Raw genomic sequence first — 17,482 nt, forward strand, 5'->3', positions numbered from 1 at the left:
CAGCATTCACAGTCACTTGGGCTCATATAGGCTCACAGGCTCATAGACTTAGAGCTGGAAGGGAGCTCTGTCCTTCAGTCCTGTGCAACGCTCTCTGAACCCTTTTAGGGTTTTCCGTGTAAAGATACTGGTTTGGGAGGCAGCTAGGCCTAGAGACAATTGGTTCTGGGTTCAAATGTGACCTCAGACACTTCCTAGCTGTGTGACCCTGGACAAGTCACTTTAGCCAAAGAAGAAAGTCTAGGTTTCTAGCTAGTGCGGGTTGGGGGTGCAGAGAGGGCCCACATTCCCCCTGACATCTGGCCTTTCCCCTGCAGGTGTACTGGATGGGCCCCACCGTGGGAGCTGTCCTTGGAGGCCTCTCCTTTGAGTTCTTCCTCTCCTCAGGGGCTTCTCCGAGAAAGCTTGTGGTGTGTGGGCCACGAGGGGGTGTGGGAATAGTGGAGGCTGCCCATGGGTCTCAGTCCTCCGTGTCCAGCAGGACGCCCCAAGGCCCGCTCCAAGCCTGAGTGAGGCTCCATCTGTGTCTCCTGTGCAGAGCACGGCCTCTGTCTAAGCGACTTCTAGATCCTCCCCAGCCGTGCCTCAGTTTCCCCTGTCTTCCATCCAGTGCTATTGAAGGGTTGACTAAGGCAGTGATTTTAGGCCCAATAACAACATCTCACTCTGGTGCCCCCAGGAAGGCCCTTGCCCGGCTCTTACACTATCCCCCACAGGGCGCCCCAGGGTTCAAGAGGCCAGGCTGGGACTTGGAATGGAGGGGGCAGAGGGACACCAGGGCTCAGAGAAAGCCCCGACGCAGCAAAATCATTCTGTCCCAGGCCTGCAGGGCTCACGGCTGCCAGCCTGGGCCAGCCAATAGCAACGGCTCTCCTAATCCTCTCGGATGGGGCAGCGGTCTCCCTAGCCCACCCTCCCGCGATCCCCCAATTCCCGAGGTGCCTGGAGCCCCCAGGGGCACTCCCTGAGCCGGAACTTCATACCCCAAGTGACCAGCCGCTGGTTCTTTGGTTTCTGACCCGTTCAGGGCCTCAAATCAAGACGCTCTTCCCCCCTCCCCCCCCCCACTTCCCAGAATGCCCCCAAACCCCAGCCTTTCCCTGCTGGCTGTCTATTTCTCAGGCAGGAGGGGGCGGGGTGGGCGCTGTGGGAGGGGGAGGGGGAGAGAAGCAGCTTTATAGGTGCAGCCCTGGGCCGGCCCTCCTCAGCAGCTACGGGGTTAAGAGGCCGGGCCAGCAGCCTTTTGTCTGCCCCTCCCCATGGATTAGGGGCTCTTCTATAAAGGAAGCTGTCCAGTGGGGCCAGGCCAGGGGGGCAGCAGGGACCCAGGAACTGCGTCCATCTCCCCTGTTTCCCCCCGTAGCCCCCTGGCCATGTGGGAGCTCCGCTCGGCCTCCTTCTGGAGGGCCATCTTTGCCGAGTTTTTCGCCACCCTCTTTTATGTCTTCTTCGGGCTGGGGGCCTCGCTGCGCTGGGCGCCCGGCCCGGTCCACGTCCTGCAGGTGGCCGTGGCCTTTGGACTAGCCCTGGCCACGCTGGTGCAGGCCGTAGGCCATGTCAGCGGAGCCCATGTCAACCCGGCAGTCACCTTCGCCTTCCTCGTGGGCTCCCAGATGTCCCTGCTGCGCGCCCTCTGCTACATGGTAGCGCAGCTGCTGGGGGCCGTAGCTGGGGCTGCTGTGCTGTACAGCGTCACCCCCCCAGCTGTCCGGGGGAACCTGGCACTCAACACGGTAATGGTCCCAGGAGCTGGTAGGGGCCCTCGGGGAGGGGGGAGGGCGGGGGAGGGTCTCGGAGAGGATGGAGGGACCCCGTGAGGAGCCACGACATTTGGGTGCCCCTCTGACAATTGGACAGCTCCCCCCAGGCTCACAGAAGAGAAAATAAAGCCAGCAACAGCAGTGTCCGTGTGGTGCCTAGCCTCTCTCTGCCCGGGAAGGGGGGGCGGGCTGGGGCCCAGCCTGCAGAGCCCTTCACTGTGGATCTCCTCTCTTCTCCCTGCCCAGCTACACCCTGGGGTGAGCGTGGGTCAGGCCACTATCGTGGAGATCTTCTTGACCCTTCAGTTTGTGCTCTGCATCTTTGCCACGTTTGATGAGAGGAGGAATGGACGCTTGGGGTCTGTGGCATTAGCTATTGGTGTCTCCCTCACCCTGGGGCACCTGTTTGGGGTAAGCGAGAGCCCTGCTCCAGGGATGCAGGGGACCTGAGACCTCTCCCAGTCCTGGAGGAACTCCTGAGGGCCGAAATCTGGGCAAGATGAGCCTCTCTCTTGGTCGCTTGCCCTTTGGGGGGGTGGGAGGTAGGGAAGGCAGGCCATGGGCATCTCTCTAGAGAGCTGCCCCTGCTTACCTCTAAGGCCCATAAAGCGGGCAGCGGAGTGTGCTGCATCCCCCCAGAACAGCCACCATGCCCACATTCCTTACCCCGGCTTTGCCAACCCCACAGAAACTGGGTCCTCTCAGCCTGGGGACACATGGTGGAGGGGGCCGTGGGGTTTCTGTGACAGCCCTGTCTCTTGCAGATGTATTATACGGGTGCGGGCATGAACCCTGCTCGATCCTTTGCTCCTGCTATCCTCACCAGGAACTTCAGCAATCACTGGGTAAGGGAGAGGGGCCGAGGTGGGGGAATCAGGGGGTCGCTCGAGAAACCACTTTTCCTCAGGAGCTGTTTGTTAGCTGCCACCAAGAGGCCTTCCCCCTCCCCCCCCCAGTGTGCCTCTGAGAGGGATGGTCCATGGGCATGTTCACATCCCATCCTGGTCTCAAAACAAGGTTTATTTACACAGCATTAAATGAAAACCTAGAATCCTCCAGTTGGTAGATCTGGAGTTAGTTCAGAACTCAGTCCAAACCCCTCACTGCATTAAAGGCCTGCTGGGCCTACGTCATAAGAGGGTCGAGCAGCAAAGCTAAGGAAGGAATATACATGACCAAGTTCAGCCCCCTCCTCACTGCTGCCTCTCAGACCCCTCTGTGGCCCACTTTGTGCCCAGAAGCTATGGAGAGAGACAAATAAAAAGGAATCCTCAAAGAATGAGTAGTCTTGTTGGGAATGAATAGAGTTCACACAGTACTGACAAGAAGAAAACTTTTAAAACCTGAAAATATGAATTTATAAATATATGTAGGTGCCGAGACGTTGTGGCTTCAAGAATGAATGAGAGAGGAGAAGCCAACAGGAAAAGATTTAGTCTCAGGGGCAACAGTTGATAAAGAGCCAGGCCTAGAGACAGGAGGTCCTGGGTTCAAATCTGATCTCAGATATTTCCTCGATGAGTGACCCTGGGCAAGTCACTTAACCCCCATTGCCTAGTCCTTACCACTCTTCTGCCTTGGAACTAATACATAGTACTAATTCTAAGGCAGAAGGTAAGGGTTTAAAAACAAAAACATAGTCTCCCTGGCCTAGTTTCTCTATCTTTGTAAGTGGATTAGTCAGACTCAGATCTCAATCAGAACATCTATCAGCTTGCTCACATCCTCTTCTCCCCAGGGAGAATGGGAGAATCGGAGGGGCAGTGCTACTGAAGCTGGGTTTTGAAGGAGAAAAGAATGGTTAATCTAGAAAAAAAAGTGGGCCATGTTCAGCAGCAGGTCCAACCCCCAGACTGTCATCTGTACCCCACCAATGCCTTTTGGGTGGGGGTTGCCCTGTCTTGCCCTTTTCCAGCTCAAACTTCCTTTCCTCTCCTCACAGGTGTACTGGGTAGGCCCCATCATTGGGGGAACTCTAGGAGGCCTCCTCTATGACTTCCTGCTCTTTCCCCGGATCAAGAGTGTCTCCGAGAGACTGACTATTCTCAAGGGTATCAGGCCCAATGACTCTGAGGGGCAGCCCGAGGTCACTGGGGAGCCTGTTGAGCTAAAGACCCAAGCCCTCTAGGGGCCCCAGTAGGCTGGAGGTGGACAAAGGCGATTTGGTTTGGGTGGCAGGGGGCTGGCCAGTCCCCAGGGGAGTGGGGGGCATGTACCTCTTTATTTTTTTATTTATTTGTGGGGGCAAGGTGTTTGCTTTTTTGCTGTGTGAGATCTGGTTAGTGCAGACACCCCCCCACCCCCACCATGCCACGGTTACTTGCTTGTGCATATGTATGTGGATGTGTGTGTGTGTGTGTGTGTGTGTGTGTATCTGCTTGTGTTTAGGGGCATGAAACTTGGGGGAAGGAAAGGGGGCCAGGTTTGTGTGTTACCCTATGCTTCTCCTGCCTCTCCCCACAACCCACTCAGGGTGTGCAAAGGGTAAGGGCAGATTGAGCACCCTAAATTTCCCCCCTTCATTGTATTGCCAGCTGTGTGTGACCCTTGATTTCCAACTCTGAGTGTGGGGGGGAGGACTGGTGCATTCCAAGGGAGAAACGGCTATTAAGTTATTGGGGGGTAGAGGAGCTCAGGATCTTTATGAGGCTGAGGCTGAGACTTTGCCAGGGAGAGGAATCCCACTTAGACTAAGTGGAGATGATAAGTGAAGACAGTGAATTCTCAACTCAGAGAGCTGGCTTTTCTAGTGACTGGGCTGGCTACTTGGGTGGAGGACAGACTCCTCAGGTTTGGGCTTTTTTGTAAAGCAGCATAAACCCCTCTACACAAAATGGCTGGGTTGTGTTTTCATTCTGGGACAGGTCCTTGGCTAGCTTTCCACTTTGGTCATAATGCCTTAAACATCTGGAACCTTGTTTCCCATCTCCTCTCACCCCTCTCTCTTCTCCCCACCTCCCCATCCTATGGCAAATGGTTTCTGTATCCCAATTCAGAAAGTCTAGGCCTTGGTCCAGGAAGGAGATTGGGAGGAGGAAGAGAAGGAGGAGGAAGAACTGGTCTAAGGAGCCCTCCTCATCTGAGTGACATCATCCTTCAAATGGCATTGTTCTTTCCCTTTTCACTTTTATAACCCTTCTCTCTACTTCCTTTCCCTCAGTTCTTTCTTTTTTTCTCTTTTTTTATTTAGAATATTTTTCCATGGTTACATGATTCATGATCCCCCGCCCCCCAGCTTTCTCCTCCCAAAGCGGACAAGCAGTTCCACTGGGTTATACGTGTATCATTGTTCAAAGCCTATTTCCATGTTATTCATATTTGCAGTAGAGTGATCCTTTAACATCAAAACCCTAATCATATCCCTATCGAAATACGTGTTTGATCATATATTTCCCTCAGTTCTTTCAATAAAACTTTTTTTTTGCCTCCTAAATCCAATACCAACCTCTCATCCCCTCTACTCAAATGTCTTAATTATGGCTGACGTTTATATATAACATTTAATTAATATTGCCTAAGATTTTGGTTATTGATTTCAACAAATTCTGTTTAGGCCTGGAGGAGTCATAATCCCCATTTTACAAGTGAAGAAAATGAGTCTCAGGTGAAATGACCCAAACTAGCAAGAGGCTAAGTTAAAACCTTGAAAGCTTCTACCTTTAAATTTAGGGTTCTTTCTAATAAATGAAAACTACTATCTAAGAGTCAAGAATTTAAGCCAAACTTAAAAAAAAAAGTCTTCTTCCACCCCACTCTTTGTTATTTGCAGAATAAACTCAACAGAAATAGGTCCATTAAAAATGTCATTTATCCTTTCTTTTATGAACCTTGTCACAGCCAATATACAATTTTAGAACTGAGATTGCAGTCTTCAAACTCATTTTACAGATGAGGAAACTGAGGACCACAGAGGTTGCCCAGGGTCCTGGGGTCAGTCAATAAACATTTATCAAGCACCTATTATGTTCTAAGCACTGTGCAAAGAGTTGAAAATATAAGGAAAGGTACTCCCTTTGCCTAGCCCTTCCCTCTATTCTGCCTTGGAACACAAGATGGAAGGTAAAGGTTAAAAAAAAAAAAAGGCCTTCTAGAAGGTGGGGTTTTAGCTGGGTGCAGAAGGAAGCAAGGGAAGTCAGGAAGCCCTGATGAGGGACAGCTAGTGAATATAGCCTGAGTCCGGAGATGGAGTTTCTTAACATCAAGAAGAGGAGTGCCACCAGATGGAAGATTTGTAGTATGTGATGGGAGACAGTAACCCAGACAACCGCAGAGGGAGTTCTAAGAGGTCTAAAGGTGAAGTGACTTGGGGAGGGTCACATACGCTATATAACTGCCCAAGGCAGAATTCGCAGTCTGGTCTTCCCAACCACAAGTCGAGGACTTTATCCACCAGCGTCCTGGGGACATTCGTACAGCTTCCCATTTTATACAACTTAAGGAAACTTGGCTCCCAAGGGTTCATCGGGATCTGAATCCAGACCCACGGCCTTCATTTTAAGCCAAAGACTCCACTGTAAGACCTGCTCCCCACCCCAAACAGACAAAAATATCAGGGAAACTTCCTGGGAAACTTTCCTCTGGCGGGAGTCCCCAGAAAGCGTTCAGTTTCAGCCGGTACACGGAAGAAGTAAGTGGACTAGGGCTAGGACAACAAAGCGAGGGTCGTACCCCCCTTCGGACCCAATGGACTAGCCTGGCTCCGCCCACTCCCCCCCCGCTCCCGAGAAAGGATGGTCCCGCCTAGGTTAGTGGCGGGAAAGCTAGCAGGCTGAGCCGGCTCCTCCGCGGCCGCCGCTGCTGCTGCTGGAGGACCTAGTGCCTTGGAGGGGGTGAGTGCATGCCTCGGAGGTGGTGAGCACTCAACTGAGGTGGGCTCCTCGATTCCCTTCGTGTTTCTGGGGATGCAGCGGGGACTCTTACCCCAACTACCACATTCCTACTATCTCTACGGGAGGGGGCTGAGGGCGGGAGTTCGCGCATGCGAAGTGATGCGCAGTCGCTCCTGACTGTAAAGGAGGGAGGGGTAGATTCGCGCGTGCGCGGTAGCCTGTGGCTGCTGTAGTTTATTTCCTGTTATTTCTGTGTTGATCCTCTAGGGAGGAATCCGAGAGGAGAAATACATTTGGGAGGAGGGAGGCAAGCGAGTCCTTCGTGGGCTATCGTGGGAGAGGGTTTGGAGAAGCAAAAATGAGATTAGGGAGCTTGAGACTCTTTCTAAGGCCCCAAAGACTTTTTTTTTTTAAAATCCTTACCTTCCGTCTTAGAACCAATACTAAGTATCAGCTCCAAGGCAGAAGAACAGTAAGGGCTGGGCAATGGGAGTTAAGCGACTTGTCCAGGGCACGCAGCTAGAAGTGTCTGAGGTCATATTTGAGCCCAGGACCTCCCGTCTCCAGACCTGGTTCACCATCCACTGAGCCACCTCGCTGTCCCCTCTAGATCTTGTTTGTATGGAGTTCTGGCAGTACTGTCTTCCCTTGTGGCCCGGTGAGCTCCTCGGGGGCAGGGGCTGCCTTCTGCCCTTCTTTGCATCCCTTCCCACTCTTCTGCCTGGGACCCAGTCCCAAAGATTAACTCAAAGACAGGTCAGGGTTTCGAAACAAAGCAAAATACAAAAACGAGACCTAGCCAGGGTAAACTGGAGATAATCAACAGAATTGGAAGGCTCTGCAGTAGAGCATTAAAGGGACAAAGTGGGGTTTCAGAAAGGCTTCTCCTTGAAGGTGGAACTTTAACTTAATAAATGTTTGTTGACTCGACTGGCCCCACTCCATCCAGATTCAGACTGAGGATTCCTCCCTGTGGAAGGCGCACGGAAGGACCCGCCCCATCATTTTACAGGGGTGGGTCCTGAGGCCCAGAAAGGTTAAAAGAATCCCCTGAGGTCACACAGTTAGGAAGTAGCAGCCTGACCTAGAAAGGAGGCCCTCTTACTCCAAATCCCAGACATTTCCTCCGCGGAGAAGGAGGAATGTGGTTTGGAGCCCTGAACTACCCTAGGATCCAGGATCATGTGGCTGCTGGAAAGAGCTCTGGATGGGGAGTCAGGATTTGGGGGTTTGAATTCTGTCTCAGACCCTTCCTAGCCGGCTTGACCTTTGGCAAATAATTTTCAACTCTGTGTCTCAGTTTCCTCATTTATAAAGTGAGGATAATAGAATTAACTCAAGAGTTGTTGTGAGGAACAAATGGGGGATATATATACACACACACATTTTAATATGCATTATATATTGATGTATTATATATATAACCACATGTATATTGTATTTGTCATGCTTTATATGTTATATATTACATATGTTTGTGTATCTATAATATTGTGTTTGTTAGGTATAATTTATATATTATATGTCCCTCATTTGGTTATATCTGTATATTTATCTGTGTATATATAAAGAGGCAGCTAGGTATAATGGATGGATAGAGTGTTGACCTGCAATCAGGAAAACCTGAGTTGTTCAGCCTCAAATATTCATTAGGTCTCATTGATATCAGACCCTAGGGTAGGCATTTAGCATCAGTTAGCTTCATTATCTTCATCTATAAAATGGGTTTGATAACAGTACCTACTGGGCAGCAGCTGGGTAGTCCAGTGGATAGAGAACCAGGCCTAGAGGTTCAAAGGTAGCATCAGATATTTCTTAGCTGTGTGACCCAGGGCAAGTAAGTCACTTAACCCCCATTGCCTAGCCCTTACCACTCTTCTGCCTTGGAACCAATACATAGTATTATCCTAAGATGGAAGGTAAAGGTTTAAAAAATAAATAAAATAACAGACTAAAATGAACTGGATCTTTAGAGTAATTAGGGCTAAGGTAGTGAGAATTTTCCCCTTATCAGAAAATCTTCCCTCCTCTAAGAATTGACCATTATTTTGGGTCTCCTCCTTCTGGTCACAGTCTTCCTCCCTGTTTCAATCCTCATCCCTCTTCTAAATTCTCTCCTGTCTTCCCCAGAGCATTACTGTTTACAAGTGTATAAGTACAACCAACCCAGCTGTGACTGTGACATTGTTCTGCTTAAAAGTTTTCAGTGGACCAGGAAAAAGATGCTGACTTTTTAAGAGTCAGAGAATTGGATTTTCCTTCCAGCTCTGCCATTTACTCCCCATGGGACCAAGAGCTGATAACCTAATTTCTCTGCGCCTCCATTTCCTCACCCGCATAAAAGGTCGGGGTTAGACTAAATGACTTCTAGCATCTCTTCCAGCTCTAAATCAGTGGTTTTTTTTTTTTTTTTGAGGAACTGCCATCATCTTGCTGAAACTTACTTTCTATAGTCTCCCATTTCTCTACATTTACTTTCTGCCCCAAGAGACTTTTTTCCCCCAAGAATTTTTAAATTAAAAATCCTTGACAGCTGCCCATATCTGCCCTTGCAGAAAACCTGCCTCCTGTGCAAAAGCCTCCTTGATCATTTCAACTGGAAGTAACCTATACAAACTATGGTCAAAACCATTCATTTTTGCCTTTATCATTATCTTAGTTACTTTTCTTGTTTATTTATCTCTTATCCTCCCAACTAGGCAAGAATAAATTTCTTCATTATCTATTAGCAACGGAGTTCCCTTATAATTTCGGAAAACATTTGTTGAAAATTACATGTAATTGGGAAAATAAAATATCTTTAAATTAAAAAGCAAAACAAAACAGTGGAGCCCATATCGTTCTGGAAATGAGTTCTATTAAACCACCACCAGCTAAGATTCATGGAAAAAGATGTTTATTTGTTTTTTTTCTCGTTGCTATACAGCTGGTTTTTCTTACTTCTGTCTTGAAGAATTGGGAGGAGAGGGTGCAGAGGGAAGTAATGCTTAAGATGACTCTAAAAGCAGTGCTTTGAGAGTTTATATTTGATCCTAGAGGTAAGAGGTGACCCCTGGAGTTTATTGAGTTGGGGGACGAGGTTCGAAGGTGAAGCTCCAGGTGTGGAAAACAATGAGAAAGAAACAGACCAGAAGAGACACGCATGTCCTTCCTCCCAGCCTCTAAACCCCAAAGGGACCCTCTGATGTTCATAAAGACACAGGAGGGGGATTGTTTCCAAACCTTTCCTTTACACTGGATGATAAAAGAGGCTTTCAAGATGAAAGGGCCAGAGGCTTAGATCTCTGGCTTTTAAAGAGAGGGATGAGGAATGATGAGGCTTCATCTATACCTGAACTAGTAGAATTACGGGAAGAGAGTAATTGTTGCCTGCTTGTCTGATTATACCTTGCCCCCTCCCCAATTCTCCTGCTAGATCAGCACCTTTCTGCAAAGAGGGATCTGTAGAAAACTATGTCTTTGTCCCAGAAAGTGGGACAGTGCAGACTTATAGCAATGGGTAATTTTAATAATGTTTATTCAGTAGGAGGCAGCTGGTGGCACAGTGGATAAAATGCTGACCTGGAGATCAAAGCTGGCCACACACACTTATCCTTGGGAAAGTAGGGTAACTTCTGTCTGACTCAATTTCCTTAACTGTAAAATGAGGACTGAATGAGAGTACCTACCTCACAGGACTATGGTGAGGCTTAAATGAGATAATATATATTTTCTAAAATTTAATTTAATTACCTCCCCCCAATTACATGTAAAAACAAGTTTCCAACATTTTTCAAAGAATATTGAACCAAAAAAAAAAATGGGGCTGGACCTGTTAGTACAAAAATAATTATAGTGGTGCTTTTTGTGGTGTCAAAAAATTGGAAAATGAGAGGGTGTCCCTAGAATGGGGAACGACTGAACAAATTGTGTATCTGATGGTGATGGAATACTATTGTGCTGTAAGGATTGATAAATTGATTGGTTTCTAAAAGAACTGGAAAGACTCCATGAACTGATGCTGAGTGAAATAAACAGAACCAGGAGAACGTTATACATAGAGACTAACATTGTGGGACGATCAAATGTAATAGACTTTGCAACCAATAGCAATGCAATGATTCAAGACAATCTTGAGGCTTATGAAAAGGAAAGCTATCCACACCCAGAGAAAGAACTGTGGGAGTAGAAATGCAGAAGAAAACATAGGATTTATCACTTGTTTAAATGGGTATAGGATTTGGGGTTTCAGTTTTAAAAGATTATTACAAAAATAAACAAAATGGAATGATAATACATACATATAAAACCCAATGGAATTGCTTATCAACTGTGGAAGAGGGGAGACAACATAAATCATGTAACCTTGGAAAACTTATGTATAGATTTGTTATTGGAATAAAATAAAAGAAAAAACTTTTAAAAGAATATTGAATCTCAAATTCTCTCCTCAAGCAATCTCATAGATTTTACATATGTGGTCATGTAAACCATTTTCCCATATTAATCCTTTTGTGGAAGGAAATTCAAACAAAAAAAAATTAAGAAAGTGAAAAAACGTTTGCTTTGTTCTAGAGACTCAGTTCTTTTTCTCTGGAAGCAGATAGCATTTTTCATCATGAATTCTTTGGGATAGTTTTGGATCATTGTATTGCTGAGAATTGCTAAGGTATTCACAATTGTTCATCGTACAGTATTCCTTTCACTGTATGATGTTCTCCTGGTTCTGCTCATTTCATTCTGCTTCAATTTTTGTATAAGTCTTTCCAGGGTTTTCTGCTCATCGTTTCTTACAGCACAGATTTTCATTTCAATCATATACTGTAACTTAGCCATTCCCCAAATGGTGGCTATCCCCTGACTTTCCAAATCTTTGCCCTGCTAGAAAGAGCTACTTTAAAAATTTTTATACCAATAGGTCGGTCTCTCTCTCTCTCTCTCTCTCTCTGGGATACAAACCTAGTAATGGGACTGCTGGGACAAAGAGCACATACTATTTTATAGCCCTTTGAGCGTAGGTCCAAATTACTCTCCTAAATGATTGAATCAGTTCCCAACTGCTCCAACAATGCATTCCTCTCCCAGCTTTCCTACATCCCCTCCAAGTTTTGTCATTTTCCTTTTCTGTCATAATAGCACATCTGAGAGGTATGAGGTAGTACTTCAGAGTTGTTTTAACTTGCATTTCTCTAAATTGAGAGACTTGTAAGAAATTTTTGCACTATTTATGATGATCATGTATTACTCTTCCATTCTATTTCCCCGTTTAGTGTCTGACCTCCACTTCCCCCAATTTGCCCTCTTTTCAATCAATCCCACCTCCCTTTTCAATCCCCTCCACTCTTCTTATTTTCCTGTAGGGTAAAAAAGATTTTTTTCTTTTTATTCAAAGATATTTTATTTTCCCAATTACATGTAATAATAATTTTCAAAATATGTTTTCCAAAATTATAAGATCCAAACCATCTCCCACCCTTCTTTCCCTCCTCCCACTCAGAGATGGTGAGCAATTTGATCTGGGTCCTACATGTATTATCACACAAAACACACCTCCATATTGGTCATTGTTGTTGGACACACTCATACAAAATCAAAATCCCAAAATAGAACCGTAAATACACCGATGTGAAAGACGACTCCAACAGTTCTTCCTCTGGGGGTGGCTAGCATTCTCCTTCCTTCAGAATTGTCCCAGATCATTGCATTGCTGAAAGGAGCCAAATTTTCACAGCTGATCATTGGACAATATTGCTGTTACTATGTATGATGGGCAAGAGAGATTGTATATGTTCTTTCCTCATTGAGCCAATCCCAATGAGAATAAGGTTTAGTTCTCACTTTCCCCATCTTCCCCTCTACTGTAAAGGATCTTTCATGCCTCTTTTATGTGCAATAGTTTATCCCATTCTATTTTTCCTTTCCTCTTCCCAACGTATTCCTCTTTCTTATGCCTTAATTTAATTAATTTTTATTTTATTTTTAAGTGTTTTTCCAAGGTTACATGATTCATGTTCTCTCCCTCCCCTCTTCCCTTTCCCCTCCTGGAGCTGACATGCATTAATTTAATTTTTTATTCAACTCACACCTTGCCCTAATAATGACAAAGTTCTTTGGCATTATGAGAATCATTTTCCCATAGAGGGATGTATACAATTTAAACTTATTGAATGTCTTTTGCTTTCTCTCTCTTGTTTACCTTTTTGTGCTTCTCTTGAATTTTGTATTTGAGAGTCACAGCTCTGGCCTTTTCATCAGGGTGTTTGAAAGTCCTCTATTTTTTTGAATGCCCATTTTTTTCCCTGAAGGACTATGCTCAGTTTTGCTGGATAAATGATTCTTGGTTGAAGTCCTAGCTCCTTTGTCTTCTGGAATATCATGTTCCAAACCCTCTGATCCTTTAATGTAGAAAATGCTAAGTTTTGTCTTATCCTGACTGTGACTCCATTATATTTCTGGCTGCTTGCAATATTTTCTCCTTGGCCTGGGAGTTTGGGAATTTGGGAGGTATCCTTTGGGCATCTCTTTCAGGAGGAGATGAGTATATTCTTTCATTTCTTTTTTGTCCTCTGGTTCTAGAATATCAATCCTGTTTTCCTTGGTGATTTCTTGAAAGATGATGTCGGAGCTCTTTTTTTGATTATGGCTTTCAAGTACAGTGATCTTTCACTTGTCATGGGAGTTACTTTCCAGAGACCTCCACAATAGGTGAAAATCTGCGAAGTAGTGGCTGATATTGTAAAAAATAAAATTAATATATAATAACTTTAAAAATATTATGGTTTTTATAAGATTTATTGGTAATCTCTAGAAAATAAAGCGATATGCCAGGCTAGCTTAGGTTGTTCAGGCAGCCCGCTGTTCCTGCTGCCACCATGCTGCCATGGCAAGGAAAGAGAAAGAGGAACACTAACCCCTCAATTTTATCTCCCTATCTACATCAGTGCATAATGACAGGAAGCCAGTGGGCTCATGGGGAATGTAGTTCAAAGACCCCAAAATTTCCAATAACACATTCATTCCTCCCTGAGAGCCAAGGAAGATTGGTTTCTCCAAAGGATCTTGTAAACATAACCAACTTTTAAATTACAGTAATTTGGGGATAAAAAGAAAAGAGGACAAAACCAATGATCTAATGATTGCTAGGTGCATTAACAAAAAAGCCAATTAGGGGAGAGTCCCCTTTGGCATAAGAGTGTACATTCAAAACAAGTGTATCCAACCATCCACAGTTCAATCAACTGCACCCCAACGTTCATTCTGGATCTTCTTGATGTAGTGTAGGGTCTCTGCAGGCATTTTCATGGTGCCTTCTCTAAACAGTTCACATTCTGGATTTGGGGAGGTAGCAAGTTTCTTATCCTGAAATTACTCTCAAAAGAATTTAAACTTTACATTATAGGATAATAATACATATCCCCCTGAGGAGAATAATAACACATTCCCCCTTGAGGAGGATAGTGACAAACACCCAGATCAGCTAAGGATACATGGTTAAGTTATGGGAGTGTATGAATCAATTGGCAAAAGAAATTCAAAAACATCCAAAAATCCAAATAAAAGAGAAAAAAATAACTTGTGGATAAAATATAAAATGTCAAAGTCTTATGTGCAAAATTGTGGAAAAATAAACTTATAACAGGTCCTTGAATCAAGGCCCAGTTGACGTGTTTTATGTAATTTTGCAATTACCCATTCAGTAGCCAGGACTGCAGAAAGTTTGCCACATTATAAGAGAGAAAAAAAGGACTAGATTTTTGTGAGAAAGGGAAATGCCATTCCCTGATCTGATTTCACCTTTACTCTCAGGGATAGGGGGAGCCAGGATGATAGCCAACCTTTGGTACTTGACTAGGATGTGGCTCAGGGAAGGCTGGCCTCTAACATATGTCTGAACAGCCACAGCTGTGAACCCCAAACAAGAATATATTTGAGATAAAACTGAATGGGTAAAGTGACTTCCCCTGTCTGAATCAATACGTGCAGGCAGGCCAAAACAGGAATGATTTCTTTCAAAAGCACCTTGGCAACAAAAGCTACTATGGCTCAGGCAGTGGGAAATACTTCCAGCCATCTGGTCAGTTGATCCATTATGACTAGACAAAATTTGTAATGTCCAGCGAATGTGTTATTGAAAATTTTGGGGTCTTTGAACTACATTTCCCATGAGCCCACTGGCTTCCTGTCATCATGCACTGACATAGGGGGATAAAATTGAGGGGCTGGCATTCCTCTTTCTCTTTCCTCCCTTTGGCAATATGGTGGTGTCAGGGAATAGTGGGCTGCTTGAATAGCTTAAGTTAGCATGGCACATGGCTTTATTTTCTAGAGATTACTAATAAATCTTATAAAACCCATAATATTTTTAAAGTTATCATATATTAATTTTATATTTTATAATATATTTATTTTATTGTTCTATGATGGAAGCATTTTTCTCTGGCTCTTGGGTTCACTGCCAGAAGCCTTAGAAGGCACAGAATGTTTGGGTGGCACAGGGCTTGAAATAAATTCAAACTTTTACAAAAACTTCACAAAAACACAACACTGCAGAGGAACACTATGCGCAGCAATCAGATGTCTGTCAATGTGAAGTGGACAAGGAGAGATGCTGAATGTATGGGCACAGTGTAGGAGAGCAAACAGACCAATGCTACAGTCACTTAGCTGATCATTGCCCAAGATACAGAACACAGTGCTGTGGTTGGTCTCCTTTCATTCCATCAGGCAGCAGTGTGCCGTGTACAATCTCATGGCAATCTCACGTGTGCCAGTAGTAGTGGCAGTGCTATATTTCCATTGTGTACAGTATTCACCCTCAAAATCCCACAATCTAGTGAAAACTCCACAATAGAGAATTAGATTTTTTTAAACTCATGATACAGTGGAGCCGTGACAACTGAATTGCAATATAGTGAGGGATGACTATAATCTAATAATTCTTAAATTATCTCCTAGATTTATTTTCCAGGTCAGTTGTTTTTCTCATGGGATGTTTCACATTTAATTCCATTTTTTCATTCTTTTCACTTTGATTGTTTTTTGATGTCTTATGGAGACAAGCTTCCACTTGCCCAATTCTAATTTTTAAGGCATGATTTTCATGAGTGTGCTTTTGTACCTCCTTTTCCATTTGGCCAATTCTACTTTGTAAAGAGTTCTTTTCCTCAGTGAATTTTGTATCTCTTTTTCCAAAGAGCCAATTCTATTTTTCAATAAGTTTTTCTCTTTGATACATTTTTATAGACCTTTTTTCATTTGGCCAACTCTGCTTTTTAAGAAATTCTTCTTTGGATTTTTGTGCCTCTTTTCCCAATTGACTTATTCAGTTTTTTAAGTCAATAATTTCTTTCTTTTTTTCAAAAACCCTTACTTTCCATCTTAGAATCAATACTGTGTATTGGTTCCAAGGAAGAAGAGTGGTAAGGGCTAGGCAATGGGAGTTAAATGACTTGCCCAGGGTCATATAGCTAGGAAGTGTCTGAGGCCAGGTTTGAGCCCATGACCTGTCTTTAGGTCTGGCTCTCAATCCACTGAGCCACCCAGCTGCCCCCTACATTGTTAATTTCTTTAGTATTTTTTTTATGCCTCCTGTCCCAAGCTGCTAATTCTTTTTTTTCACAATTTTCCTATATCACTCTCCTTTTCTCAGTTTTTTTCTACCTCTCTAATTTGATTTTTAAAATCCTTTTTGAGCAATTCCATTCATTCTTTTTGGGCCTGAGAGCAATGACTTTTTCTTAGTGGCTTTGGATGTGGCAGTATTGACTTGGTTGTCTTCTGAGTTTGAGGCAACCCTGTCACCAAAATAGCCTTCTATTTTGAATTTCTTTGTTTTTTGCTCATTTTCCAGCCTTTTTCATTTCTTTTGGTTTAAAAAACTGTTATTGGGCTGTGTACCTGTCGTGAAAGGAGCCATGTGCCAAGCTTCAGGCTCTTTGTGCAGCTGCCTTCAGAGCTTGCTCAGGGGATCTGCCTGTCCACCCTCTGATGGTTCTTATTTTTAAGAAGCACCTGGCACCTAGTTGGTGCTCCAGAAGTGTCTGTTCTCTTGTCTCTTTCTCTTCCCTTTCTCTAGATCTGTGAGCCGTTCAGTGAATCAATGTAAGTTTGTGGCTAGAGAGTCAGGCCTGGAGATGAGATCCCAGTCCTGGGTTCAAATGTGACCTTAGACACTTCCCACAGTGGGACAAGAGCACCCAGAGAGACCCCCCAGAATCTTCTTATGAGCCACCATCCAACCTCCCACCAGGGTGTACTAGATCCCTCCAGCCTGCGTTCTACCTTATTTTGGGCTGAAAAATTATTTCACCGTGGATTTTTGTTGGTGGGGGAGGGGTCTGTGATGCTCTATAGCATCACTTTGATGAGGTATAAGGGGTATAAAGGGGTTTTGGTTAGGTAGATATTAAAAGGTTTGGTCGCCAGGGAATTGAAGAATTATCAATCCCCAATTAAAGAATAACCTCAAGTCAAAATGACCTTTATGGAAGTTTATTTACAAATGAGAAGAAGAGAAAATCAGGAGGACAAGATAGAATAAGTAACCTAACACACCAGGTAATTTGCTCTGGTCCCCTAGTTTAACCTAGGCAGATCTAATTAGTCCTCAGTGGAGCAAGGCCCAAGGCCGGAGAGCCTGAGGGCTGGAGGTGAATGAAGCAAAGGCTTCAGTCACAGAGTCTCTTTTGAAAAGGAAGTTCCTTAAGAGAAGTTCAGAAAGCTTTAGTCTTTACACTTACCACATGAAATTCCAAAGGAAAGATTTAAGAACAATCTCACCAAGGTCTCAGGGTCTCAGGTCCAGCACTCCTCCAAATCCAAGTCACAAATAAGAAAAAGTCCTTCACGTCCAAGACATGAACAAGAAGAGTGGAGCTGAACTCACTGAACTCTCTTTTAAAGGAGCTTCTTTTG

General features: G+C 44.7%; 1 protein-coding gene across 1 annotated transcript; it reads left to right on the forward strand.

Annotated features, from left to right (window-relative positions):
* The first annotated feature begins 1,373 nt into the window (after positions 1-1,373).
* Positions 1,374-3,888, forward strand: LOC123249529 (major intrinsic protein of lens fiber). The gene is made up of 4 exons (XM_044678587.1): positions 1,374-1,733; positions 2,007-2,171; positions 2,525-2,605; positions 3,703-3,888. The coding sequence occupies exons 1-4, from the start codon at positions 1,374-1,376 to the stop codon at positions 3,886-3,888; spliced, it is 792 nt and encodes a 263-aa protein (XP_044534522.1).
* Positions 3,889-17,482: the final 13,594 nt, after the last annotated feature.

Source organism: Gracilinanus agilis, chromosome 5 (genome assembly GCF_016433145.1).
Source record: "Gracilinanus agilis isolate LMUSP501 chromosome 5, AgileGrace, whole genome shotgun sequence".
In the NCBI taxonomy this organism is placed as follows: domain Eukaryota; kingdom Metazoa; phylum Chordata; class Mammalia; order Didelphimorphia; family Didelphidae; genus Gracilinanus; species Gracilinanus agilis.